The sequence below is a fragment of the Mytilus galloprovincialis genome, chromosome 13 (assembly GCF_965363235.1).
Source record: "Mytilus galloprovincialis chromosome 13, xbMytGall1.hap1.1, whole genome shotgun sequence".
Taxonomy (NCBI): Eukaryota; Metazoa; Mollusca; class Bivalvia; order Mytilida; family Mytilidae; genus Mytilus; species Mytilus galloprovincialis.
The window spans coordinates 28,672,979-28,700,503 of NC_134850.1; the positions used below are offsets into that span (position 1 = coordinate 28,672,979).

The 27,525-nt window shown below is 31.4% G+C and overlaps 1 protein-coding gene across 2 annotated transcripts in view; it reads right to left on the reverse strand.

The window, feature by feature from the left end:
- Positions 1 to 713: 713 nt before the first annotated feature.
- Positions 714 to 27,525, reverse strand: part of LOC143057714 (uncharacterized) — a 31,907-nt gene continuing 5,095 nt past the window's right edge. For both annotated transcript variants that reach the window (XM_076231083.1, XM_076231084.1), the window contains exons 4-14: positions 25,305 to 25,401; positions 24,478 to 24,624; positions 23,975 to 24,103; positions 21,973 to 22,048; positions 18,492 to 18,628; positions 13,486 to 13,528; positions 10,465 to 10,562; positions 8,301 to 9,368; positions 6,939 to 7,105; positions 3,825 to 3,926; positions 714 to 1,002 (exon numbers count right to left, since the gene is read on the reverse strand). In XM_076231083.1, coding sequence (XP_076087198.1) covers positions 967 to 1,002; positions 3,825 to 3,926; positions 6,939 to 7,105; positions 8,301 to 9,368; positions 10,465 to 10,562; positions 13,486 to 13,528; positions 18,492 to 18,628; positions 21,973 to 22,048; positions 23,975 to 24,103; positions 24,478 to 24,624; positions 25,305 to 25,401 — 2,100 coding nt within the window. In that variant the 3' untranslated portion in view covers positions 714 to 966. The remainder of the gene's footprint in view (positions 1,003 to 3,824; positions 3,927 to 6,938; positions 7,106 to 8,300; positions 9,369 to 10,464; positions 10,563 to 13,485; positions 13,529 to 18,491; positions 18,629 to 21,972; positions 22,049 to 23,974; positions 24,104 to 24,477; positions 24,625 to 25,304; positions 25,402 to 27,525) is intronic.

The window sequence follows — 27,525 nt, forward strand, 5'->3', positions numbered from 1 at the left end:
GTGTGTTAGAAATCATATCTGATATTCTTCCTCAGTTATAGTAACCTTCCATATTTACCGAACTGAACAAAGAAATAACACGACAGGTGCCGTATACCGTGCAGGAAATGATTACCCTTTCGGAGCACATGATTTCAATCCCGGTTTTAAGTGGAGTTCGTGATGTTTCTTATTTATTATTTTTAACTGTTGATGTAAATGTCTTTTGGTTTTATGAGTCTTTGTTTACTCCTTGGTTTTAATTGTTATTGTTTACAAATACTGATGAGTTTAAAATTTCTAAAAAAGGTTAAAAGAAAATTACGAAAATTTCTCATTCAAATGGCAAGGGATTCTGAAAACGGAAATTCTGTTTATGCCCCACCTACGATAGTAGAGGGACATTATGTTTTCTGGTCTGTGGGTCCGTTCGTTCGTTCGTTCGTTCGTTCGTCCGTTCTTCACGTTTCAGGTTAAAGTTTTTAGTCAAGGTAGTTTTTGATGAAGTTGAAGTCCTATCAACTTGAAACTTAGTACACACGTTCCATATTTGATATGATCTTTCTAATTTTAATGCCAAATTAGAGTTTTTACCCCATTTCACGGTCCACTGAACATAGAAAATGATAGTGCGAGTGGGGCATCCGTGTACGTGGGACAAATTTTTGTTTTAAAATGTTTCATCATTTATGGTTGGAAGTGCGATGATTTTGAAATAAAAACTAAGTCAAATGTCAGAATCAAAATATATATTTTCAACGTTCAATATCAATCATTTCCTCAAATCACAATCGTTTAAATACAAAAGTCAGAAGTATAATTTGTAACTGTGACTTAAAAAGTAACACAAAATACACACACGCACACATATAATCACCCATAAATATAATTTAACAAGGATTTAAATCCTTCAATATCAAAACTTTAAATAGAACGATTCTATATATTATAATATGGCTCGTTACTGTTTTTGGTTTATAACGTAGGTCAGAACTCAACTGAATCAACAGGTGGTAAATATTTCTGAAACAAAAAACACATATGTTTTAAATTGTTGAAAAGGAGTAGGTCCGGTAAGGACCGATTTTGGCCTCAAATTTCAGGTTCATCTGACAAAAGATTTTGACCACTTTTTAAACACTTAAGTGTCTATTTCATTTGAATCAATTAGTTTATGTGAAAGATTTGAACTGATCTATTCATTAAAAACGAATCGATTCAAGCTCAAATATGAAAAATCAACCAAATATGCCGAAAAATGTCACATTTCGGATGGTTTTTTCAAGAATGAAAGTGGCCGCATCCGTGTTCATCCTCAACCTTTATATATGTTATGTGTTATCATAAAATACAACTTCCATTTCAATATTAAGGATGAACACGAATGCGGCCACTTTCGTTTAACACGAAAACCGTCTAAAATTAAACTAAAATGCTAGAATTTTGAAGAATTCAGTAATTTAACATGACATTAAGGTGCCAGTAACCGATATATGTTCATTGTATAGTAAAAAAAAAAAGCCCATATTTATGTAGCAGAAGCACTCTACTGTTAAATAAATAACTAAAAGTTTACATTTTATCAAATTTGTAAAACTGCTATAATTTGAGGCCAAAAAGGGCTCTTACTGGACCTACTCCTTTATAAGTAAAATGTACTGCTACCAAATACCATATACTATGATATAATGATTAATTACAAAATTAACCAATATGATGTGAAGCTGTGTGGCAGTTGTTTTAGCTACATGTGTTGTTTGTGAGCTTGTTTAAGTGTGTGTTTGTCTCTATTTGTAATTGTATGGTACAATTAAATGTTTACTGTGAACAAATTAATCATTTTTTCTTAGTTAGAATTTTATCGTTTATGACAAATAAGCATAATTGGCAATGAGAAAACCCTCCACCAATAGACCAGGAAACTAGGATGGAAAATGACACCATATAGTTCAATTTAAACAGACAACTAATAACGAAATGTTTATCATATAGTTCAGTTTTAACAATACCTGATAACAAAATGTGAAATAATACATAAACGAAAACGGCCACATTAATATTAATACCACTAACAAGCAAAACAACAGGGACAATCAACGACAATTAAAGAGACTAAAGGCTATTATACACTGTATAAGACACAACCCTTTATTTTGTACATAACAAACATAGCGCGGTAATCAAGTTTGTAAACGCTCTCAACCATTTTCTACCAAGGAACAATGTTGCCAGACAAAACATAGAAATCAACTGTGAGACTCAATTGAAAATGAAAAAGAAAATCCCCACCGGACTGGTGGGTACTAAAGAAAAAGAAATTGTTAGAAATAAAAATTAAGGAGCCTGAATGTATAATGTTTACTAACATCCGGACAAACATTTTCCACTAACAAATAAACCGTTTTTTGTCTTCTTGTCGTTTTTCGTTTGTTGCCATGGCATTGCTGGTTGGTTTTCGCCTTACGAGTTCGAATATCCCTTCTGAATTTTTTCGAGTCATCATTTTAAAATGTCACACAGACACCTACAACAGGTTTACTATAAGGATATTAAAAGCAGCCTTAGAAATTCATTACTTTGTACTAAACAAAAATGAAGGATCTTAGGTTTCAACAATTGGACAGCATGATATACTTTTGAAAATAAAAGCAATTCAGTAACGGTTATAGACGACATAAAAAACTTTCAATTGTTTTGAATGGTAACTTAATGAATGGGCACTAAAAATTAGTTCACCGTTCCGTATAACATTTCTGTTCGTTGCTTAAAATTTTTCTTCAGATACAATTAAACTTAAAAGCACAGTCTTTTTATCTATGAATTTTTTTTAAATGCTTTACCTTGATAACAATAGATCACGTTACATATACTTAAGGATATTAATCATATTCGAGATTTATAAGATTGGTTTTTTGTAGAGTATTTAGTTTTCTATAGTGAGTTCTATGTATAGTTGTTTGGGGTTTTTTGTCGTTTTTCGTTTTTCGCCATGGCACTGTTGATTTGTTTTCGACCTATGAGTTCGAATATCCCTTCTGAATTTTTTCGCCTTTCTTTCTTGTCATCATTTTGAATGGATTCTTTCAACATTATTATATTATATAAAGTAAAACTCTTAATAAACTGTTTTGGAATAAAAATATACTATAAATCAAATGATTTGACCATTTTTGAATTCTCTTATTCACGTCGAAAAACTTCAACGAAGATATCATAAAATTATCTGTATATTTACGGCGTTTGGAAACAAAACATAGATGATTGTATTTGATATTGGTAAATCATTGTACTTTATTCTAAGTAATTTAACTTATGTAGGAGAATAATTTTGTTTGTTATCAGCAAAGGTGTTTTTGTGAAAAGTAATCTTCCGTGCATATTTATTAACACTCAAAAGGAAAAATTAGAATACGAACTCTTCTCTATGTCATTATTCGATTTAAAAAGTAAAATCACAAAAATACTGAATTCCGAGGAAAACTCAAAACGGAAAGTCCCTAATCAAATGGCGAAATCAAATGACAAAACACATCAAACGAATGGACAACAACTGTCGTATTCCTGACTTGGTACAGGCATTTTCAAATGTAGAAAATGGTGGATTGAACCTGGTTTTATAACGCTAAACCTCTCACTTGTATGACAGTGGCATCAAATTCCGTTATATTTACAACGATGTGTGATCAATCGTCAAAAATATGGGTACAGCAGTCATCACTGTGTCACAATCTCAAAACAAACAAATATTTAAAAAAAACACACAACTGTGGCTTGAAAATATTTGATCCTCCATTTAGACTTTTATGAAAAAGTGTTTTTCGAACACATTATCGTGTCTATCTCACCAAAGCAGTTTCCTCGCCAGGGTCAAATGTCGACGATCCGGAATTGTCAAAGGACTCGGCATCATTCGAATTTTCTTCTTGACTTGTTTCTGATGAAGACCCCTGAAAAAAACAAATTTAAACTTAATATTCCAAAAGAATTATACTGCCTGGAAGTTTTTTTTTTTTTTTTTTTTGTTTTTTTTTTTTTTGCAATACTGGTGGAACATTTGCATCCTAAGATAAAATGCCATGTTATAAGAGAGCATATTTCTATAAATTAATTGTTTATGTTTATTAATTTCACATCTTGGCCCTCTTACATCTACAACCAACTCTAATTTGAAAAAGGCTTCCGTGGAAGCCATTGCTGCTGTCAGTTTAAGCATCTTATTTGGACTGCTCTAAAACTCCACCAGAAGAAAAAAAACTAGAAATACAATATGTTTCTTCATATCCTATTTTTTTGTCTAAATATTCTACAGACATCTTCAAAAGCTTTTGTCTAAAGGAGTATGTTCAGTAAGACTCCTTTTTGGCCACAAAATATAGTAGTTTTACAAAATTGTTAAAATGTAAACTTTTTGTTTTTCATTGGAAAGTAGAATGGTTCTGCTACATAAATATAGGCTGTTTTGTTTACAATACAATACACATATATCGGGTACTAGCATCATTAAGTCATGCTAAATTACTGAAATCTTCACAATTTTAGTATTTTAGTTAAATTTTAGACGGTTTCCGTCTTATATGAAAGTGGCTGCGTTTAAGTTCATTCTTAATATTGAAATGGTGGTTGTATTCGATGATCATACATAACATGTATAAAGGTTGAGGATGAACACGGATGCGGCCACTTTAATTTTTGACAAAAACCATCTGAAAAGTGACTTTTTTTGGCATATTTGATAGATTTTTCATATTACAGCTTGAATCGGAGCGTATTTAAAGAGTAAATCAGTTCAAATCTTTCACATCAACCAATTGAATCAACTGAAATAGACAATTAAGAGTTTAAAAAGTGTCCAAAATCTATCGTCAGATGAACCTGAAATTTGAGGCCAAAATCAGCCCTTACCGGACCTACTCCTTTCGTAACATTCCATAAAATTTTAACAAAGTTTTTAATGTCTTCAAATTGAAAAAACTCCAAACTGCTTTAACTTTTTAACTGCATAATACTAAGTACATCTTTCAGTTATACTAGAAAAACAGAAGAAAACAAAAGATATTAGTATTTACGTTATCTCCGAATCATTCAAAATCTTCTGTCAAAGATTAATAAAATTTTATGAAGTTTTGACTAAATAACTTGTCTATAAATCGGTAACCCCAGAGACTATCTTAATATTGAATGCTTTTATTATCAATGTAAGATTAAGAAGATGTGGGATAAATGCCAATGAGAAAACTGTTTAATAGTTATCAAAGTCACCAGGAATATAATTTAATACGCGTTTCGTCTAAATAAGACTCATCAGTGACGCTCAGATCAGAAATTAATGTCTAATTCCACCAGCACAGCGCCTGACTCCAAAGTTGTTAAGTGATCAATATAATTTCCGTACGCACAACAAGCGTTCTAAACAAAAAACTTTTAAAAGCAAAAATCATGTAAAACGTTTTAAAAGAGGGACGAAAGATACCAAAGGGACAGTCAAACTCATTAATCGAAAATAAACCGACAACGCCAAAATAATAGCATAAAACCAAAACAGCGCAAATGGTCTAACAGTATAGTTTATCGTTATCTCTGTTTTAGGGAATGCAACCTGAGTTAAAGCAATCCTGGTATCCTCTACTAAATTACTGGCTAATACAGTTAACTCTCGTTGTCTCGAACTCGGTTGACTCGAAATTTCGGATGAGTCGAAGTTTTCACGTGGTCCCGAACTTTATTCCATACAAAAGTATGTAATTCGACTCCTGATGAGTCGAAATTGGATGAGTCGAAATTTCGGTTGAGTCAAACTAAATCTACGGTCCCAAGGTTAACAAAAGCATTCAAAATTCATTTTTTATCTCGAACTAATACACATATGTCAAAACATGACCTCCGGGATTTAAATGGATTGAAGAGTTAATCTGACAATACACGTGTAATTAAATTTCCGGTGACTGACCACTGTATTGATTTATGACATGCTATTTCCATGAGTGTTTACCTAAGATTATCTTTTATAGAATTTTGATAAATAATTAGTGATACATTGTTAATGTTCATGAAAAAGTATTTAAATTGTTTACAAAGCAATTAATTTGTGGTTTACACTAATGAGCTTGAGTGTGTATAAAGTGAGGATTATGGCTTCCGTTGATGATCACATAAAAACTACTCAAACAGCCTCTTTGATCTTGTTATATTTTCTTTTGAAAAGAAAGAGTGAGATAAAACAAAATGAATAGAAATCAAAATTTTTTAAATCTTTTGTATCCGAGAATAAACAATTTTGTCAGCTATAACCGACCTGAATAACGAAACTATCGATTGGAATTTACATTCTTGGAAAAGCCATAGGATTTTTTTTTAATTGAAACAATGTCATTATATAAATAAAAGACTGTGACATACAAATACATCGATCTGATACTAGAATATCGATCCCCTTGCCATATTCACCCGGATTTATTTTAGCTTTACCAAGCTAAGCAAGAGTTGTGTCCCTTAGATTGTCGAACTTCCGGTGTTCGTTTGAGTCGAACTACGTGTATCTCGAAATATTTCTCTGGTCCGGCTGACTTCGACATAACGAGAGTCGACTGTAGTTTGATGGTACCCTCGAGGAATGATAGTTCAACAGTAGCATTATAGACAAAGTGGTAGTGAAAACATTGGAGACGATTTCCATCAGAAAAATACGTGTTCTTGGAGTATAATTTCAGTGCCATCTTGACCAAAATTAAGGTTTTGTGTATCTAATCATTTGCAGGATGAAATATGAAAACCTCTTATCTAAATGTTATTTGGATGCCATTCGCCATTAAAATTACACAGGCATAAAGAAGGAGACATAAATCTTAAGAAGATACATTTAAGGTAAAAATTCAATACTGTGGGAATCGAATGAACTCCAAAATGAGCTAGGCCGTGTGCGTCCAATTATTTACGCTAAAAAAAATTTAAAGTATACATACCGAGTGGACATTGTTTGACATTTCAGATTCTGAAGGTCGCGGAGCTCTACTTGTTGCTACTTTCCTAAATATATCTTGATTATCAGGTTGAGTTACTGCTAAATGGTGTTCTTGTGTTGTCCATTGGTTGTTGGGGTCTTTTTCTTTTCTTCTTAGTCTAGGTTTTACTGGAATAATAATTTGCATATCAAAACGTATATCAAAGTGGGCACACTATCAGTCGTGACAACTATAGTGCAAATCGTTTATTTAAAGACTCGAATCTTTTTCATTTTTAACTTTTAAAAAATTATATAAACCTAATATTTGACTTATTAGCACTAATATAGCACACGACAAATAAACATTTACTGCCCACACAATCCGGGATGGTAAACAACTGGGCTTTTATCACCTTCTTTTTATTTAAAAATTCCGAAATTCAGTGAACAATCACATATATATGCATTGGTCTATCAATCCTTTCGGTACCTTTATAATCCATTCATCATTAAGAACATACATATGGTAACCAATGTTTGTATATATTATATAAACAAAATATATTTTTTATAGACGAATATTTGTAATATTGTGTCATCGAAAACAATATTTCTGATGTCCTAGAAAAGGGGGACGAAAGATACCAAAGGGACAGTCATTCTCATAAATCTAAAACAAACTGACAACGCCATGGCTAAAAATGAAAAAGACAAACAGAAAAACAATAGTAAACATGACACAACATAGAGAACTAAAGAATAAACAACACGAACCCCACAAAAAAACTAGGAGTGATCTCAGGTGCTCCGGAAGGGTTCTAGAACAGTTTCAGTATGGAGTCGCGTGAGATTTGTTAAAACATTTATATAAAAAAAATAGAAAAAAAACATTAAATCATTTCAAGATAAATGCCAATGTCTCGTTATATGCTATAGATGAGAATAGTCCCCAATCGTGTCATCGTCTCAACTCGGCCGATTCCGTACCCTCATCTAACTATAGAAGGAGAGTAGCGGATTCTACCGAGGATTGCCGAATGCAACCGTGTGTACTGCATCAAAACGATTAAATATTTCCAACATCAGTCTCTCGGAACCACGAAATGTATGAGATGTTTTTCTTTTGCAGCATCTCAGAGATTTTGTTTGTAGGTAATCTATTCATAATTCAATTAAAAAAAGTGATGTATGTATTGTAGATTTTAATCCTATATAGTGCGTCCTGTAAACATGAATAATTGCAATTGCTTCACTAAATATCAAGGCTGTTTTGTCAAGCACAAATTATATTTCACAAAAAATTATATTTTCAAAATATGTTTATGTTTAAGGAAAATTATCTATCTATTTTGGTGTTACTATTCTAAAAAAAATCAAATACCTGTAGCAACGCTTGGAATTATGTTAGTTGTAGGATTTTTGTCAGTCATTGGAAGTTGCTTATTTTTAAGATCAGATTTCGAACTTATATCTTCTTCTTGGTTTGGTTGATCCACATTATTGATGACAACCTCCTCGTGTACATGTCTCAGAAAGTCTGTTCGTTTCTGAGTATATGGATCGGCAATTGATTCATCTTCTAAAATATTAAGTGGGTCATCCACTCGTGACTGAGTGGTTTTGTCCATTTTAGAGAGTGTCTTTATTTGGGTATTTTTCAACTGGAAAACTCCAATTGTATTTTCAAGTTGTCTCGTTCTTGTCTTAGCATTCTTCCGCGGCATATTTTCATATTTTGAATGCTCTTTTTTATCACTCTTCCCCGCGTTATCAGCTATTTTTCTTTTTGACCTGGATTTAGCATCTTCAACATTTGACTTTTTATATGTTTTCTGTCTGCAAACATGTTCGACTTCAATTGTCATCTCTGCTGATTTGTTATTACTTGACACATCATAAGGACGAATAAGATTTTGTTTTGACTGCAATCCATTTTGTTCATTGTCGCTTGAGGCTAATGTCTTCTTATTGCTAAATTCAGCAATTGTTTTGTGTTTATCGGTTATAATACTTTTTTCGTGCAAAATCTGAGAAATGCTTTTTAATTTTTGGGGTGATTTTTTTGCTCTCTCTACCCATATTTGTTTGCAAGGACTATTAGGGTTTACATCCGAAATCAATTCTATGCATCCCTCATGTGCTGCAGATGGACTTTTGTCTGTTGAACATTCAGAAAATGATTCAGCTCCTGATGAACTGTGAACTTCAGCCATGTGAGGTTTTCTTATTTCTTCTTTTGATATTGAAACATTTTTTTCTTTTGCACTAGTATTATCATAATGACTTGTATCATCGTTGTTATCTGTAATACCTGACATCAATACACATGTTTCCTCGTATGTATGAGATATACTTCTATTGGATAATGTATATACTTCATTGTATGTTTTATTGTTATCATCATCCTTTGAAGCCTTCTCATATGTGTGGCAATTTGTTGACCAGGTTTCTGAAAATTTTGAATGAACTTTTGGAATTATTACACATTTAGGCAGATTTCTGTATAGTTAGATTAATGTCATATGAAACGAGCGACTAGTGAACAATAATCTAAATCCAATTCTCGAACCAATGCAAGCATATATCATAAACTTATATTTTTTGACGCCTTCATTTTGTCTATTTCGATGAGACTGTCATCAAAGTGAGAGTGTTAGCGCTATAAAACCAGGTTTAATCCACCATTTTCTACATTTGAAAATGTCTGTACCAAGTCAGGAATATGACAGTTCTTGTCCATTCGTTTTTGATGCGTATTGTTATATGATTTTGCCATGTGATTATGGACTTTCCAAATTGATTTTCCTCTAAGTTCAGTATTTTTGTGATTTTACTTTTTTCGTATAATTGTCAAACAAATATTTTACCCTGTCAGTGTTGTTCTGAAAATATGGCAGCTGATTAATGGTCGTGTTTTAAAGCCGAAGTGAATCGATTGACAACTTTGTAAACAATTAACAAAGAAGGTAGGATATTTAGGTAAGAACATGAAAAGCATGTACATTGTATTTAGATGACGGAGCGATGTTTCTGTTTGTTGAATCTCTCTGCCAATTAGGTATTCCCTTTCGCACTTGCATATTGCGACCACCGGATTTTTACGAGAAAGGTCATACTGAGGTAACTGCATAAAGAAAACATGTTGGCAAATTATTGCCTTGGAAGCCAACAATTTAAAAAGGAAATTTCTTTAACATTTTGACAAAAAAAAAGTATATGCAAATACGTTTTTTAAGGAAAACCAGCCATCTAGTTATAAAAAATCATAGACATCATTTTGTTTGAAGTTTCATATGACTTTAACTTAAACTTTACAAAACTATATTTATACCAGAATTTAATTTCAAACAGGTCAGTCCTAAGTCTAATTATTAACAGCGCTCAGTCGAAACCGCTTGCTGGTGTCCTATTAGTCCCGAAGGCAATCAAACAGGTCAGTTTTTAGGTTTAAAAAATTAGCAAGAATTAATAACAATTTTATTCCTTTTATTAATAATTTGTTGTTCCAGGTCAACACTAACATATATAAGGTAATAGATACTCACGTATACATAAACAAATGTGAAGTGGCTTATCTCTACGGATTACTTTCGCAGTGACAATACACACGATTATTACCACTACGCCTATACCAATGATGATTCTAAAATATTAGCGATGAATTATCGTTACTTCGATCATATATACATAATGAATAACATAAATATAATACACGAACTTTTGTGGAACTGATTAGTGATACGTGCAAGCATTTGATGGACATTTTTTGCTCGTCTACCATATGTTAATTCCCATTCTGTGGCAATGAATTCAGTTCTGTACAGGCATTTTACTTAAATGATTTATATAAAACCAGGTTTAATCAAGTACCAAGTCAGGAAAATGGCAGTTGCTATCTTATAGTTCGTTTCTCTGTGTGTTGCATTGTCGTTTTTTCTTTGTTCACTTTAGTATTTCTGTTGTTTCGTGGTTTTCTCTTACAGTTGGTGTGTTTCCCTCGCTATAATTTGTAACCCGGATTTGTTTTCAATCTATTTATGACTTTCGAACAACGGTTTACTACCGTTGCTTTTATCAATCCACCATTTTCTACATAAGAAAATCCCTGTACCAAGTCATGAATATGATATTTGTTATCCACTCGATTGATGTGTTATGAGCTTTTATATTTTACCATTTAAATATTGACTTTTTTTTATTTTACCTTTGATTGCTTCATATTAAGTAACATAAAAAAGTCAATATCTCATAAACAGATTAAGACGATTTAAAATCAATGAAAGAAATGAGCAGCTACCTTAAGAACCAATGGTAGAACGTTATTGTGCATATTCAAATTGTCGCACGAATAAAATGGGATACTGTGGATTTGTTTTTGTTTAACATGTTTAAGGGGAAACCAAATTTTGTGGATTTCGTATGTGCAGGCGACCCACCAAGTTAAAATGATAATTCTTAAATTTTGAAGCAATACAACAAAAAACAAAATGACCTGGGATTCAGTAAGCTTAATATATATCTAAGATAGTTGCATAGTTTGATGAAAATCCAAGTTGATTTGAAAAAGTTATAAAAAAAATTAAAGATGCCTATCTCTATTTTGTCGACCGAATTGCAAATCCTAGCTTTTTTAACCAAGATTAATGTAATTCTTTAAATTTTACAGCAATACAACAAAAAACAAAATGACATTGGATTCAGTAGGCTTAATAAATATGTAAGATAGCTGCATAGTTTGATGAAAATCCTAGTTGATTTGAAAAAGTTATTAAAAAAATTAAAGTGTACTATCTCTATTTTGTCCGAATTGCAAATCCTAGCTTTTTTTACCAAGATTAATTTAATTCTTAAATTTTACAGCATTACAACAAAAAACAAAATTCTGGGATTCAGTAAGCTTAATATTTATCTCAGATAGCTGCATAGTTTGATGAAAAAGTTATAAAAAAAAATTAAAGATGCCTATCTGAATTTAAATAATAATTTTTATTTTTACCTATTGTAAAATTAAATTCTCTCATTTCTCAGCAATTAATCAAACTACCAAATACATGAAATAAGCTTGAATTTTGTAAGATCAATATCTATTTTAGTTAAATGGGCTGACCTACACCAGTCAAAACTAAATTTGAAGGTCAAGACTAGTCGAGACAGGTCGAGACTGGTTGAGACTAGTCGAGTCTAGTCGAGACTAGTCGTGACAGGTCGAGACAGGTCGAGCCTTGGTCAAGACATTTCAGACTACACCATTAAGTACTGCATGAATCAGACTAATTAACTAAAGTCGAGACCTAGTCGAAAACACTTAAGTATAGCATTGTATAGTTAAGTACAGTCGAGACAATTTCGAGACTAGTCGAGTAAAATGTGTGCTCGATTTTACTGGTCGAGCACAAAACTGGTCAAATCAGACTCTGAGCAGTTTGTAGTGCAAGTATATAACTAAGATCTAAAAATTCACATAAATCGAATAAGTGCATCATCTCAGATAAACCAGAATTTTTAAGAAATCAAAGGAGAGATTCGTTTAATGTTTCCAAACAATAAATCAAACATTGTAGGGAAATTAATCCACGCATTCTGCGGATAGGTAGCGATCTGTGAAAAAAAACTTAATTTTTACGGTTTAAGACCCATAGTTATGCAACCATAATACGACGGGAGAATCAAAATTGAGGGAGTCGCATGATTTAAAAAAAAAGCAAAAACAATCTTTGATGTTTTGATGTCTTTAGAACTTGATGCGGCTGTTAAAGCTAGCTATAAAACCAGGTTCAATCTACCATTGTCTACATAAGAAATGACTGTATCAAGTCAGGAATATGAGTTGTTATCCATTCGTTAAATGTGTTTGAGCATTTGATTTAGTCATTTTATTACGAACTTTCCGTTTTGAATTTTCCTTTGAGTTTGATATTTTTTTGATTTACTTTCAACTTATTTTAAAGTATGTGACCACGACTTTCACACATTTATTGTAAATGCAAAAACAATCCAAATATTTGTTTGATTTATCAATCATGTCGAACTTGAAATCCATCAAATACTGTAAATTCAGAAATAAATAGGATATTCTTATTAGTATGCAAAAAATGCGGCAGTTTAGTTAACCCTTAAAAGCAAATATAACGGAATTTGAGGATACTGTCATCAAAGTGAGAGAGTTAGCGCTATCAAACCAGGTTTAATCCACCATTTTCTACATTTGACAATGCCTGTACCAAGTCAGGAATATGACAGTTCTTGTCCATTCGTTTTCTATGCGTTTTGTTATTTGATTTTGCCATGTGGTTATGGACTTTCCAAATTGATTTTCCTCTAAGTTCAGTATTTTGGTGATTTTACTTTTAATTATCATGATAATAGAATAATTTAAACTCGCATTTTGATTTTTTTTTAGATGAATTAGCAGGATTTTCTCAATATCTCAAAAAATAAAATTGCAATTTAGTCTAAAATGAGGAAATCGAAATAATTTCTAGTTCTACAGTACCCTGTCTATGTGTTCTGTTTGTACTATTATCTTAGTAAATAACAATATCATACTGACTTTACTATTATCTTACCCAATAATTACGTCATTATTTTGCTGTTCATTGGAACTTTGATCTAAAACAAAATTTGAAGAAACAAGTGGTTATTATCAACTTTTATTAGAAATTGTAATACATGAGTCAAGAAACTATTTACTCAATAATAAACTCAGAATAAACCTATGAGCTTTTATAAAAGTATAATTCGTAATATGAAAAGGTAAAAATAAGTAAACATGCAGAAGAATTATCAGTTTTAGAGGAGATATGGACTTCTCTTGTTCATTTGTTCCAAATGTTCTTTGTTGCAAATACATACGATTCAATTGAATGCCTAATAATATGACTGCATAAGTTGACAAGAAATGGTTTAGAAAAAATAAATATAAAGGTTGAATTCATGCACAGAGTTGCTCTTAACATGCTAATATATGTTCAAAACATATTCGTTAACCAAGGACACAATCAGAACTGCTGCAAAACAAATTGAAAACTCCAACAATATCATATAAATAGAACACGGTTTCCTATGTTATTGTCCCTTTAAAACGAAAACGACAAATTGGTTGATAAAATTTTGATCTGGAAGCTTTTTTGATGATACTGGATTGGTCAGTTTTGTAGTTATTGTTATTGGTGACTACATTTAAACAGAGAACACGCGTTTTTTAAGCATTTTTTGGCGGGATCATATTTTTTTATAAAGGCTTAAAATGCATCTTTAGCGATGATACTTACTACATATTTTTTTCTCAAATTGAAACGATTTTGCTGTAAATTTTTTAAGTTACTTTTATTTCACATTGATATTTCATATTTTGAAGAATACGATAACAATTACGTGCTATTGATTAGATTGAATAGTGGGTTTTAAAAACACTTTTTCGGCAACATATCCTACCATCACCTTACTTTGATATAACAATGTATCTTAAAAGTTTCGACACAGTAAGATAGTATATAGTAGTTACAATTTCACACAGTTTGAAAAACTTTGTTGTATACATGACCACTGTTCACTTCCATACTTCTGTTATATATTTTAATGAAAGTTTCGAAGTAAAATGTTACAGGTTAATTAATTTAAGAAAACAACCATACAGATTATTTTTCAATTCATCATATACATTTGATTTCATAACTGAAGACTTGGTAAAGAAAACATGCTCATCCATCACAGAAAATAAAATAATTGGGGAATGTGTCCCCTCTTGTATATAATGTTACAAAGGAACTTTACCCACGAACAAAAAAGTGACTCTATCCAAATTGGTTTTTGGTCTAGGTTTTGAAGTAATAAGCATTGAGTAAAACTTAATGACACTTGATTGAGACAAACTTCAGTTATGTGAATAGAAACAGGAAATTCAAACTTGATCTCTTTTTCTGTTTTCTTGTAATAAGCAGTATGTATATGTTTGATAATAGTTGGTTGTGGCAAACTTAAGTAAGAGAACGAAAACCAATTTCAGGACTTACAACGCACACAAACAAACGAACGAACAGATTAACAAGGTTTAAACATAATGCACCATACGTGTATGGTATATACATATCTTCCAATCAAGAAATACACACGAGAGTTACAACATAACAATTATTGTTTATTTTCTTTACGACTGTTCTTATACAATGCATATATAAACTTACTGAACATACATGCATAAAAATGAAATGAAGGTTTAAACGTGAAATCCAAAGATAACAGGCTAAACAAATATGCATTAAAATGCGCTTTATGACATAAAGGAAAGCAACATAAATTGATTTTTTAATTCATTACAACAAACAAATAACTTGTCATAACTAAGTTCTCAAAACAGATATTTGATCTATTTTATTAGTCATCCTATCGTAAACGCTAGTATTTCAATAAATCGTTAGCTCACATACCTAGTTGTTTCTTATATTGAACATAATAAATAATTAAATCTGCTATAGCAGCTTTTGAATTTCGTCTTGAATTTCCAAGACTGTACAAATTTTCAAACTGTTGTAACAACAAATTTAAATAGTGCAAAATCTGTATTTTTACATGCCATTACAGAAGCACATTTTTATATCATTATTATATGTTTATCCATCTAATCAAATGAAGAGCCGAACAAAAGTTTTCACACTTAATTTATAAGTATTGGATCTCTTTCATCCTGTTTGTTTGAAAGTCATTTGAAGAAGCTAAAAACATTGCGTTGCTTAATTGTGCGTTAATGATCTATTAAAATGGTTGCAGTTAATTCTATTCTTTTTTGCAGTCCCACGTTAATATCTATAGTGACTGTTTTTGATATCTATAGTGACTGTTTTTGTATTTTTCCGTTGTGTTTTCGTTGTTTCCCGGTTTTTTTCTGTCTTTTCTCTTTTTATCCGACTGTTTTTTCTTAGTGTTTAGTTTTCTGATAATTCGTCTGTCACTTTTTTTCAATCTTTTTACTTCTCTCTCTAAGTTTTCCAGTCGATCTATAATACTTGATAAAACTAAATATCTTTCATCGTTATTTGACACTGTAAGGATAAAAACATCTTATAAACAAATGCCATTTTCATATTATTCTATATATACTTTAAAACAAAGTTTCCTGAGAAATCTTTTATGGAATATATATTAAAGTAAACCATATAAAATATATCTAGGCTATCAATTGCCTTATCTTTTTGGTCAAATTAGCTACAAATGAACCCAAATATTGTAAACATGCTATAAATTTCAAAGTAACAACAGATCATTTGATTTAATGAAAAAGACAATTGACACACAAAGTATCATCAAAAATTTATATACTATATAGAGTGTAATTGAGTGATAAAAGAATATATAATGTTCTCTTATAATACATAAAAAATTTGATAAATAATCGTGCATAACATAAACTGACAAATATGCATAAATAAACTGACTGAACAAACATGCATAGCATAAACTGACAGCACAATCGTACTCAACATAAACTTACTAAATAAACATGGATAGCATAATCTGACTGAACAAACATGCATAGCATAAACTGACTGCACAATCGTACTCAACATAGACTTACTAAACAAACATGCATAAAATAAACTGACTAAAATAAAATAACTGACTGAACAGACATGCATCAAAATGCGTTTGGTGACATATAATGATGTTAGTAAAGCAATATAAGCAATGACAGTTCATTAAAAGGTGATAAAGCAATTACTTTTAAACTTGCAATCAATGCTTATCAAATTGTCATTTATGATATTTGAAAGAGAAAAAAGTTAAACTATTGAATCAATGTCTTACATATGTGGGTTCTTACACGTTTTTCATGAATCTTTTGTCTTCCATGTAACGATTATGAACATAAAAAATAAATAATTGTACGTGTTTTTGTATTTTGATACAAAACGAATTGAATGTATTTGTTTCTAGAAGAAGTTGCCACAAAACGTAAAACGTTATTTTTGTTTTCAATATAACCACGTGCACAGTCAGTGCAAGGAAATTTCAATCAGTCTATCATGCAAGATCGTAAACTGAGATATCGTAAACTGAGATATATGTAAAAGTCTTCTCTAATATTTATTTGTCGGTGTCGAAACGAAAATTCGTCATATCTTCGTGTATGCATTTTTGTATTTAAAGAAGTATTGTTAGTACTTTTCATTAAATTATACGATGAAAGCTATCACAAAAGCATTATGACGAATGACTATGCAATATTAAATTATTAACCTTAGTGCATTTTTTGTAACAAAGCAAAGTCCAACTCAGTTGAAATTTAAATGGTTGATATGGCTTGATGGAATGACGTCAATCTACATGAAATGTATGAAGAGCATGATTATGAGGAAAATGATTAAAACATGTTTACAACATCAAATCCTAACTGATATTTTCCAAATCAAAAAGTACTTTTCAAGAAATTATAAAAATGAAAGCTATCACAAAAGTATTATGACAAATTGCTTTGCAATAATAAATAATTGACCTTAGTGTACTTTTTATATCAAAGCGTTGTCGAATTCAGTTGAAATTTAAATGGTTGATGTGACTTGATGGAACGACGTCAATCTACATGAAATGTATGAAGAGCATGATTATGAGACAAAGGATTCGAATATGCTAACAACATAAAATCCTAACTGTTATTTTCCAAATCAAATAATGAGGTTATAATATAATTTTTTTTTTGTTAAACAAATGTTAGACTATCACAGATTTGCCTTAACCACCAAATTCCCACAATGATATGAAAAAACATTAACATTCGATTAAAATATAATATAAGACAACCACTGACGTATTTCATAACTTAAATCAGACACATACAATGCGGCATGGAGAAAATTGTTATGTGTAATCTTAACCTCTCTACCTTTTTAATCTCGATTTGTGGCATAACAAATGGTACAAGAACATAAAATAAAACTCAGTACACAAATCATTTGTGAATTGGAATTGGGATTAAATATTTGACTCACATATGCAAGGGATCTCAGAACAACGTTTAGATTTGAATCCTTGAGTCCTCAATGTTGAAAAAAATCAAAACTCTAAAACATGTTTAGAACAGCATAAAAAAAAAATATTTTCGTTAAAATCAAAATGATTCAAATGATCAAAGAACACCAATAAAACTTATGAAAAAGAAAAAAAAGTGACTAGTGAACAAAATATTTAATGGTTGTACATTGATAAAACAAGAGGATATGGAATATCTAGCAAAACATTCTAAAACAAGAGGGGTGAACATGCTTAACAATAATGAAAACATACACTTACAGAAGAATGTCACGTCATTTATCACAATACCACAAAACTTGCCACTCCAAATGGATTGGAAAAATTCCGTTGTTAAATCTGACTTTTCAGCGCAATAGACGTGTACCATTACAATACGGTAAACACAGTTGAATAAACGTCTTAAAATATTGCACAATGTTGTTTTCTTTTTTTTTTATCAATAAACCTTGGTAAGCCATGTTATAACGTATATACCCCCCTTATGCAGACTACAATACGCCATATAAATGAGCCAAGCATTTTGTAAGACATTATTTGTAATACTCACTATTATTTTTATCACTATTATCAATATTATTTTCTGTAGTAAGTTTGATTGCTGGAAGATTTATCTTTATTTTAGCTTTACAAGATCTGTCAATTGTAGTAGAACCATTGTTAGCAATATCTTGAGATTCGTGGCAACTGTAAAGAAAAAAATTATATCAACATTGTCAAACATGTGTATATAAACTCATCATTATTTTATTTTTACGCCAGACGCGTGTTTGGTCTACAACAGACTCATCAGTGACGCTCGAATCGAAAAAAAGTTTAAGTGCGAAGTTTAAGAGCATTGAGGACCAAATATTCCTAAACTTTTTGTCAAAAACAGCTAAGATAATCTATTCATGAGGTAGAAAGGCCAGTGAAAAAAAAACGTGACATATCGCGGGTTGATAAATTTGCCATATTTAGAATTCCTTAAAGGAATCAGATTCAATAGTGTCAACATGGGTGTTATAAACGGACGGTCCGACGGACGGACAGAGGGATTGACGGTACCATTGTGTTACTATTACCTTTAGTAGCATCGCTGGGGAAAGGTAATTACTCTGACAAAAATGGTGTCGCGGGTAGAGAAAATTCAAGGCGACATGTAAGTTGTCCAAAGCGAGATACGGTACGCAGAATGGGTAATAATATCATAACAATTTATGTCAACAAAGCGTGATTTGATTTTAAGATTATTGGACCCTTTATTGGATAGTATTTTCCAGAGTAATACATCAATAGCAAGAAATCAATATTTGAAGTATTTAAAAATAACTTTTAGAACGATTCATCGAATTGTAAATTTGCGACATTCATTTCTATTGTTTCCTATAGTGATAGTTCAGTTTCTATTGGTTTAATTCGGGAAGTTATCAGACAATATCTGCTTCATGATAACCCATACTACAGCTAACTTGGATAATATAGCAAACCCGTGGTACTTGCGTTGTAGATTTATAACAGGTGCAGATCTAGACATTTCAAAAAGAGGGGTTCTAGAAGATAAAAAACGGTCTCCTTTTCCGTAATATTCACGTAATTTTCTAATTTTTCGAAAAAAAAAAGGAAGGATCCAATCACAAACTCCCACCCCTTACAGCTACTGAGTAAGTTATTTGTAACCTTTAATCTGTAGTACATGGTATTTAAAGCTTGCATGGACTTCGAGGAAACACCGATTATTACTAATTGCAACGATACTGAACTTTCTTGTGATCAACTGAAATTGATGTGCAGAATTCCATAAGTGATGATCCTGACATTTGAAATTTTAGTTTGTTTATAAGTTCATTTTCTTTTCTGAATTCATTTTTTTACTCTTTTTTTATAGATTATGTATCATAATCGTTATGTGTATCTCTTTTCCTCGTTGTATGTAACAATTATTGTGTTTCAAGTCATACAATCACGAAACAAACATTTAAGTTATTTTAATTTAAACTTGAAGCAGAAAAATGTTTTTGAAGTGACGACGTAAAACTTGTCACTAGTTACAAATAATCAGACTGAAACGGCCAAATCGAACTGAAAAGTCTTAAAAAAGACTGAGAAAAATAATGTTTAGATTTTTGAGTTTTTATAGTCCAATTTTCAGATTACAGTCCTTGCTGTAATGTATATCAGATGAGTCTGTTTAAGTCTCACTCACCTACACGACTTGGTATGAAAAAATGAAAAGGACTCCTCCAATCTTAATTTGCTGCAATCACTGTAATGGACTGAAAAGGTTTTAACAGCTTGACAATTTTATCTTGTAAGAACGAGAAAAAACCCTAATCTTGCATGACCTTATTCTGCAACAATAGAAACATCCTGTGCTTAATCAAGATCATGTATAAATTCAACCCTTCTCTTTGAATTCCAACATATTACTCAACCATACATGAGAGTTAACGTTTACACTTGTCAACCTGTCGACCTATGCATTTATAGACTTTTCAACATGTCGAACTGACAACCTGTTAACCTTTACACTTGTCAACTTGTCGACATAAGTCAACTTGTCGACATAAACACTTGTCAAACTTGTAGACCTTTCTAATGTCAACCTGTCGACCTCTTACTCTGTCAACTTATGTACATACAATCCGATTTACTTCTTAAGTTTAACCGATTAACTCCTCCGTTTTCGAATTGAACTACAATATATAAATAACACATAGATAAGAGGGTGATAGAGCAGATTGTTACCCCGAGAAAACATTGTCTACCTCGGCGAAGCTTTTTCGAGAGTAACAATCTGCTCTATCACCCTGTCAGCTATGTGTTATTTAATTTATTATTCTTAATGTCCTATCATTATAGTCTGTTACAGATTAATTTTATTTTAAAAGTATTTTCTATGACGTCAAGTACATAACAACTTTACAGGTATTAGAAAAAACGAAAGAGTTAAGCAAGATGGGTTTTTTGGGGTTTTTTTTTTTTACATTCAAATAATTAAATCTGAGTCAAAAAGAAGAAGTTAAGCATTGTATTTAATTACTTTATGTAAATTCAATTCATTGTCCTTTAAACTATCGATTTTTTACGAGAGGGTAACATTAAAAACATTGTCACCCTCTCAGCCATGTGATAGAGTAAATTAACACCCTCGTATCAGCCAATCAAAATATGGCATTTTAACGTGAAGTATAATGATACCATTTATCTTACGAACCTTATAAGGTATAGTCATGTAGTTGAACTCCTTTCGATCGAAAGGAATTCAATCGAGCGCCGACCATGCAGACCTATTTGCATGTATTCTGGTATCATGATGATACGTACTTTTTGTTTTGAAAATTATCAAATGGGTATAATTTAGACCTCTTTTAACTCAAGGTGCTGGCCAACCTTGAAATCAATTTCATTCTGAAAAAAGCAGGGAGGGCCAGAAATATATTCATTTGAAATTCACAATCCCCTCCCCCCAAAAATCGAATGGTCCGTGCCTGATACATGAATGTCATTTCAGAATTAAAACAATATTATAACTATCCAGTATCCGACTGAAATCTAAAATGCTGAAACCGGCGAAGAGAGACAACCGCAATTTATAATATGTCTTAAGTCCGTATAATTGTAAACCTAAGTCACTTGCGTTACCGTACGTAAGTTTTGTTTGAAACTGAAAATTCTCTATTTTACAAATTGTTTTAAACGTTAAGATGGTAAGTATCAACAATGGATAATCATTAGTCACGCACAGTGTGTTCGATTATGGAGAGAGTGGTTCGTTAACATTTCCCCGTGAAATTGATACAAATGAAATTACGGCAGCATCCTCACACTCAAAATCATTGGTTAGAAATAGTAATGTTCGTATAATGTAAGTAGATACGCAGCTATCACACTTAAAATACAGAGCTAATTTTTACCAATCAATTGAAATTACTGTAAGTCCGTCATTAACTTGATTGCAGACAATTGATTAACAAAGGTGACACTTTCTCGACGAGAGGTATAGGGTTAAAATTGTACACTAAATGCAGGACTATCATGACTTTAGTTACCTAGATTTGAGTCTACAGTTATTTTCGGCACTAGTTTCTGGTTTGAAGAAACCTTCAGCACAGGGTTCACATTTGCCTGAAAATATAAAATGTTCGTATAGAATTTGTCAAAATGTGCATTACCGAATATCATTATAATACACAGTTTTTGGAATTCAACTAATACCAAATGTGCACAGCCTTCAGTCTTTTGCTTTTCTCAAGGTATGTTTCTGCAAAACATAATATATAGCTAAGCAACTATTTGATCTGACTTTCAGATGAAGCTATATTCGATTCTCAATTATTTGTTTAGCTTTAAGTTTTCTTACTGTTTGTATTTTTTCCTACTCTGGATATTTATATCAATTTCTGCGATTACATAATATTATTATCTTGTGTCCATTTAAATTGAAAAGAAAATACCAAAGTACGAAACTTTAACGTTTGAATGTTTTTAAACCGTATTATAGATTTGACCTTTCCATAGTTTAGTTTCAAGCGACACTGATGTAGGGAAAACACATCTGGTGTATTGCTTTAAAAAGGAAGCGTCAGACCATTACCCTTCAATATACAAAATACAGCTCGACCAGCTCGTCTGCAGGCGTTTAATATACATTTTTTCCTAATATTCTGGCTGTCGCCGAACAAATAAGAGAACCAACAGAGCAACATGGAGATTAATACGAAACATATTTATTTAAATCTTTAAACTTCAAACTACACATGACGGTTTGGTTTGATGATACTAATGTACAAATACATTGCATAGGTAGACGTTTATGTGACAAATCTTATTCAAGTAAACGAATCAATAGAAATTATTTTTTTTCTATAATTTATTGTAGTAAAATTTGGTAGAATGTGTATTATTTTCTGTAGGCATCCCACTATACACAAATTTACACTAAGTGGCTATACGAATATGGCATTTTGAATTTCGCGAAATGCGGGTCTTGATCTCAGCCGCCAGCTAATTATTATCTAAAGCAAGTACGATGCCCGCAGGAGGTTATAAACCACATACAAAGGCAAAACAATGATGTAAAATTTTTATTAAGGTGTTTATCTTTGGGACATACGAAGGTTTAAGGATTGCTATATGACTTGGTATTGAGTAAATAGTGCATTTGTTCTAGGTCTCAACGAAACCTCCCGAGGATATAAAACCTTCTGTCGACCGTGACAAAGTTGATTTAATTACCAAACGATTTGTTTCTTGATCTTTACTGTACAAGGAATTTGAATTTCTATTTATAAAAAAAATCAATAACAATTTCAAATAAACTGCTTCGCTGGGCGCAGCTGGATACGACCTCAAAAGTTCAATTCTGAACAGTTGGGGCACATAATTCAAGCTCAATACAGGTCTGAATTTGGATTGTGATTAAATATTTGACACATTATTAGTTTCTGACATATATAAATGTATTCGAAGAAGTTGAAATTGGTAATATGATTTGAACTTATATTCAAATGAATATTTCTTGCTTTTGTGCAATACACTGTGAAAATGCTTTGAAAATCTGTTTTTCAGACTATATACAAAGAATTAGCAAATAAAATTGTGACACCCAATTTTTCTTTGAAAAAGAATTGCCTCCCCAACCCCTACCCACAGATCAAACAAAATACATATACACAATTTATTGTTCTAAAACTTGAGAAAAAAAATATTGTTCTGGACCCCCTTTGGCCCCTTATACCTAAATGATTAAAACATTGTCTAGAAACCAAATGTCTTCGGACGACACAACTGACGACAACGACGCCGACGACAACTTCATAGCAATATACGAACCTAACATATTTTCGCGGTCGTATAAAAAATAAATTTATTACTCCGTGTTAATTTTGCCTTACGTGACAATGCACTCTGTGCATACAACTTGTTCAACAACTCAATTTTAGAGTGTATGTTTTGCTTTTACTGCAAATGACTGAAAACTTTAAGATAAGCACAATTTACTATTCATGTTTAACAGAATTATTTTTTGTCATATAGCTGTGTTTTACTTACCATTTTCTTTGAGTTCGAACCCAGGACTTGTACACATCATTTCTGCTAACATGCAGTTATAGATATCATTTCCATAATAACCACGACTTCTGTCACAAATACATTTGCCATTTTCTAATCTTACTTCAGCTGAAAGTTTATACAATGTCCTTACTTAACTCTACTTGTATTCATAATCATATTTACAAGGAAAAGATATTATCAGGCGTAAATACTGGGAAAATGAATAAGTTTTCATTTTATCTTAAAGTAAAGTGGTTTTCAGAGTTTGTTGTCAAAACCTGTATATTAATTTGTGAGATGTTATTTCATTGAAAAATGCACACATGCTGTATCAAACTTAATTGGAATCTTGAATGTATCATTCAAGTTATTTTTCACTGATTTTAAAGCAAATATATAACCTTCATTTAGATTCTGTAAAATTCTAACTTAGGTATATGTGCTACGACAATATGTGTAGGCCTTTATATCAATATATTCTGAACTATTACAAAACTTACGTTGCTCACAAGTTGGTTTTGATATACATGGATCTAGTTCAGTGTTCATTTTTGAAGTGTCAATGGTGTCGAGATGATATGTACCTTCGGGGCAGTTTGAACACGTATCAATACTCTGGTCGTGCTCACAAAATGCAAATGTTTGTCCTTAAATAAACCATTCAATGATTAATTAAACATAATGGGCCTAATGTTGTCTTAAATTCATTTACATAGCATTATTTTGTATAGAAGAGAATTGAAAACGAAAATACCCAAATCTCCTTTAGAAATAAAGATCTTGTCGATCTGATGAGTCAAACCATTTTCACTTGACTATTTCAGTGTGGTTTTTTTTCATATACTGTTACTCAACTGTCCCTGGTTTTTTTTTGGGGGGGGGGGGGGGGTGGAAGGTAGCAAACACGTGTAGCCATCTGTGACTTTTAAGACCCAGTTTTGCAGTGGTTGTCGATGGTTGCTGTCTATCATATTTGTATTTTATTTATTGTTTCAGTATACATTAAGTCGTTGGTTTTCTTGTTTGCAGTGTTTCACATTTTTATCATGACAGGGCCTTTAATATCTTACAATATGGATTGAGATTTGCTCATTGGTAAAAGCTGTACGATGATCTATATTTTATAACATGAGTATTTGTTTGTCTCTGTGGTTACCTTTCTTGTTTACAGTATTACCAAATCAAATTAAATATGGCTCCGATTCAACAGGTTTATTTAAATAAGTAAATGTAAGGTGATTGCCAATGAGAGAATTATATTTCTGTCAATGTACTAAGAAAATGATAACATCCGTGTGCATGTGCGTGTTACTAAAACCATATTCACCTTGTCGACAAATTAGGGTGTAACAACATATATTATTTCCGGACTGGTCTCTTCGCATCATTTGATTTGGTTTACATGAAGGTATGCTTTTTATCATCTGCAAATAGATAAATCATTTATATTAGATTAAACAATTCTCAAAAACCTAATATTGTATTTTCATTTTCATAACAGCCTGATGTAATATAAGTAAACACTTATTCAAACGAGGTATATGATAATAAAAAAAAGTATTGGTAAATGAACTGCTTACCATTCCGGGGCATCTGAGGTTTTCTCGCGTTATTGATGAGGATTGTGTTGCTCAATGTTTATTTTTCTATGTTGTTACAGTAGTTTTTCTTTCCGTCGTTTTTTCTTGTGGTCATGAGGTTTTTTGTTTTAATTGATTTTTAATTATTGAATTTATCATCTGCCATCATGATTTCCTCTTTACTTCTTTAAACTTTAGAAATACTACGTTCGTGATAAGTTCTACACTCAGTTTAATATAAGTTTCCCATATATTCGTCAATAATACAGAAAATTGCAGTGTATAATCTCTATTTTTATGATAAAATTATGGGCCTCGGTGGCTGATTAGTCTACGTATCTACTACTGTATTCACTAGCTAGTCATCAATTAGGTAATAACTTCGAACCCCGCTCTTATAGGTGCTCTTGACTTCTATTTGAATTCACAAAGATTGTTATGGTTCCTGTAAAAGGTTTGTGGTTTCTTCCTGGCACTCCAGCTTCTTCCACCAACAAATACTGGACACCACGAAATAGCTCAAATGTGGCGCATTAAAACTATTTCTTTATATCAAATAATTTAGGATGTTTCGGCCTCGCCTTTTCTAAATGTTTATTGTTTATTTATAGCAAAAATGTTAGTAATGTTTCTGTCTCTCCTTTTTTTGAATGTTAAATGAACCAAATGGAATTATATTATTAATATTTTATCCAACTTTTCCTACTTGTTTAGTTTTAGTCATAATTTCAAACCCTAAATACAATTTCATTCATGTTATTTTATTCGTTGATGGAATGGATGAGGTCTCGACTATAAATGCCTGTCAAAGACATTTTTGGTCAAGTCAAACTAAAATTTAACCTCAAACTAATTGCAACAGAAAATGTTTGAGTTCTAATCTATAGCATTCTGCCCTTAATATACACAGAAAAAAGTTCCAAAAAATGTAACTTGAGGATAACTCCAAATCAGCATTTTTTATTTCCTATGCAAATTAACATAGGAAGGGGAGATAACTCCGCAAAAATTAGTCTTTTTTGGTAAGTTTTTAGTTGATTTTCTTGAAATTTATGTAAAGTATGATACTTTGATGGGGTTATAAGTTGATATTTGACTAAATAATGTAATCTTCTGCTCATGAAATGTACATAACCGAAGTGTTATGGGTAGTTTTTTTTTTTAGTGCATTTTTCATTAAAGAAATTGCAAATTTGAAGCTTTGTGACCATTTTGAAAAAATAATTTGAAAATTTGGTATCGTTTATATCTGTATATTATATTTTTTTCAGCATCTAATTTGTCTAAAGAAACTTTAAACCACAAAAAGAATAATACATGCTTAATTGTTTTTATTAAATTTGAGATTCTTTACCTTGATATGATGAAAATTTCAATAAATGGTCAACTAATGAATTACAAAATCTAGATTATAGCTTGATAAAAGATATGAAAACACCTTAAGAGTTGTTTGTTATACCCTAAAGACCGCTAAAATATCAATCATATGATGAATAGAAGCTGTAAAGTTATAATTTTTTATCAATTTTTATTGATATTTCTGCCTTTTTTGCAAGAGTTATCTCCCTTTTCAATACAAATCTCCATAGGAATTTAAAATGGTGATTTGTTTAATCTTCTTCAAATAAGATTTTATGGGACTTTTTTCTGTGTATATTTGGGGTATAATGACTTAAAAATCTTCTGTTGCAATTACTTTCAGGTTAGGGTCAAATTTATGCTAGATTGACTGGACTATTAGCAAGCAACGCTAGATCAATCATTTTGTAGATATAATCCAAGTAAATAACTGATTTAAGCAGATCAAAAGGAAAATGCTTTATTTTACATAAATTTATTTGCAGTGTGTGTCGGGAAATTGACTTCTTTTTAAGATATGTAATGCCAAAAGTATGATCTGTTTGTATAACTAGAGATATCAACGCATGATACCAGGTCAATATCAGTCAAGGTAAAAGGTAGGTATAA